This window comes from Humulus lupulus, chromosome 3 (genome assembly GCF_963169125.1).
Source record: "Humulus lupulus chromosome 3, drHumLupu1.1, whole genome shotgun sequence".
Taxonomy (NCBI): domain Eukaryota; kingdom Viridiplantae; phylum Streptophyta; class Magnoliopsida; order Rosales; family Cannabaceae; genus Humulus; species Humulus lupulus.
Window position 1 is genome coordinate 172,508,821 of NC_084795.1, and position 2,826 is coordinate 172,511,646.

The following is a 2,826-nucleotide window of genomic DNA, read 5'->3' on the forward strand; positions in this document are numbered from 1 at the left end:
TTATATTTTAAAGCTTCTTGACAAATTAATTGGAAAGATTATTGTTCAAGGGGTCATAGACATAGATCTTCAATACAACATAATTTACAGGGAAATGCTATCAAAGAACTTTAGAACTAAAACTATTTGTTTCTCTTTTTCAAAGAAATAGTTTAGACACTATTTGTTCATCAGATCAGAATTTAAAAAACTCTTCACCGGTTTTGCCCTTCCTAATTGCAACAGTCGTGAATTTACTTGTTTATCCAATTTGTATCCTGCTACCTCAGCTTCCTTGCAGACATCCTTACACATGGCCAACCTCCCAGAAACCATGTAAAGATTAATCAAGTCCTTGTAAATATCATATGTGGGTGAGAAACCTGATTCTTTCAACTTTGAAAAGTATCTTGAAGCCCTTGAGAGATCATTCAGAGCAACAAAAAGTCTTATCACCACACGATAAGCTGGAAGATCAAAAAGACAATTTGATTCCTCCATTTCCCAAACCACAGCTAATGCCTCCCTATACTTTTTCTCTAAACAGCGACTATGAATCAGTGTTGTATACATAACAATACTCGGGTCATGCCCAGATAGTTTAAACCATTCGTATATGCTCTCAATAGTTTCAAATTTTCCTAGTCTAATGCATACTTTCATTATAGCTGTATAGTCCTGCTGGCTCAAAGTCAAGTCCTGTCTATCTCCGAGCTCATTTAATAAGGTCTCAACAAGAGCGTATTTATCAGGGTTCTTTCCAAGCTCATTAATTACTTTAGCATATACACTGGAATTTAACATTCTATCATTATCCTTTGCCAATGATAAAAACTTCCAAGCAAGATGCAAGCTACCTCCTTTGGTGAATCCTCTTACCATTGCCTCAATCACACTTTGACTAGCCGAGCCAACAAACCTCTTCAAATCAAATGGAACTTTCAGTGCATGGTTCCTCGCCAGCACCTCAATGGTAGAAACCAAAATCCGGTCATCTGGGAAGAGATGAGGTTGTTTCTGAACCCAACAGAATGTCTGCAAAGCTCTTTCAGGAAGATTTAGATGACCCAGTTCCCGAACTGTCATCGACAAGGACCCCTTTCGTAGAAACTTTACACACTTGTTGAGAACTAAGGACACATCTTTCTCTGCCGGAAGGTTTTTAATCTCTCGAGCTAGGCCGATTAGAACACCAGGACTCTTATAAACATGCTTGGATAGAGGAGAACGAGAAAACGTTGTCCCTGGGGTAGTCGCCATTTTTACACGTTTCTTGGGTGTAGGAAGCCCCAAAGGTCGAAGCTTGTGAGGAAGTGGGAGTGGAAGCGTTCTCTCTCTACCCAACTTCCCAGGCTTTTGAGGTATTCTCCCTTGGAAAAGTGATGTAATAGCCTCAATTTCATCCGGACCCCAAACAATCTCATTACCATCATCTTCATCTCCATCTTTTTCCTCACCTTCTTCATTGGTCATATCCGGGTGATAGGTTTCCTTTCGAGTTTTCTTATTCTTCAAAAACAGATTCGTCCCAAGGTTTGGGGGAAGCCTAGAACGCATTGGATAACGAAGGTTCTTTGTTAGCTTTCTCCTTGTTTTGGAATATCCCATCAAAATCACTCTGCTATTCCTTACAAAATTCCCATATGGAGTTGAATGGAAGCCAGCAGTCAATAACCTACAATCCATTCCCAGGAATTAGGAAAGCAACCGAGCAAGCTAAGTTTTCTACTTATCTGTCATTTAGCCATTTCATCGAACAATTGGCGTGCAACAAACCCAGATTCTATTTCTGGTTAGAACATAGACTCCTAAGCATGTTTTTGATAAAGTGGCTAGTACCCGAGTCAACCCTGCCAATGGGAAATGCAATAACGGAACTCAAGGACTCATTCAATCATTAGTTGAATAAAATATGTCTGATAAAAATGTGGTGGGTCAGCGGGTGATAAAGAAAAAGGGTATGGAGGAGGTGCGTATGAGTGGTCGGACAGTGGAAGATTAGAAGCAGCGAGGAGGTGGTTGCCGAGGATAAATAGGAGGATATGAGTGTTTGTGAAGGGAGTGAAGAGCAGTGATACTCAAAGCCTGACGGTGAGATAGATTAATTCTCAAGGCATGCCAAAACGACGGTACTTTTAGTTTTAAACCATCTCCATGATGTAAATTTTGTTAAATATGTTATCCTATGGCTCATTTTCTTCAAATAATTCCAATTTAGTTTTAACATCCAATTTAATTGATTTTTAATTTCTAGTAAATTGATTTTTAACATAAAAGATAATAACAAAAAATAAAAACATACAAATCATACATACAACAGAATAAACATTACCATTTATCATCAACATAACTACATCACCCGAGATGTAAATTTTGTGTTAAATTTAGCACAAAAAATAAATTAATATTATATTTAGCTTGTAATTGTACTCCAATACACAAGATGCAAATTAATACAAAAAAAATCAATAATTTATTTAATATTTATTAAGAACATATAATTTTTCATCTCAAAAAAAAAAAAAAAAAAGAACATATAATTTTTTTATTATTTTTTATTATCCAAATTATGTAGTCCAAAAAATTTATCATAAAAAAAATAATAATATATAGTAAATCATTAATTGTCAACTATTCCATTATAATAATTATTAGCAATATGGTAAGTAAAAAAGTAACATTTATCAATGTGTTAAATTTGACAGAACTTTTTGCATGTACTAAATTTAGCACACTTTTTTAAACAACGTTAGAGTTTTACTTTTTATAAGATATGTTAAATATTGCATTGCACTAATTTTTTAATATTATATAGGAAATGCTCTAAAAGTCTAAAATAATAATACT

At 35.0% G+C, this 2,826-nt stretch overlaps 1 protein-coding gene across 1 annotated transcript; it reads right to left on the bottom strand.

Moving 5' to 3' along the window:
* LOC133823275 (pentatricopeptide repeat-containing protein At2g01860) lies at positions 1 to 2,108 on the bottom strand. Its single transcript, XM_062255939.1, has one exon. It carries the CDS (start codon positions 1,663 to 1,665, stop codon positions 160 to 162), a length of 1,506 nt encoding a protein of 501 aa, XP_062111923.1. The 5' UTR covers positions 1,666 to 2,108; the 3' UTR covers positions 1 to 159.
* Between the last annotated feature and the right edge of the window lie 718 nt (positions 2,109 to 2,826).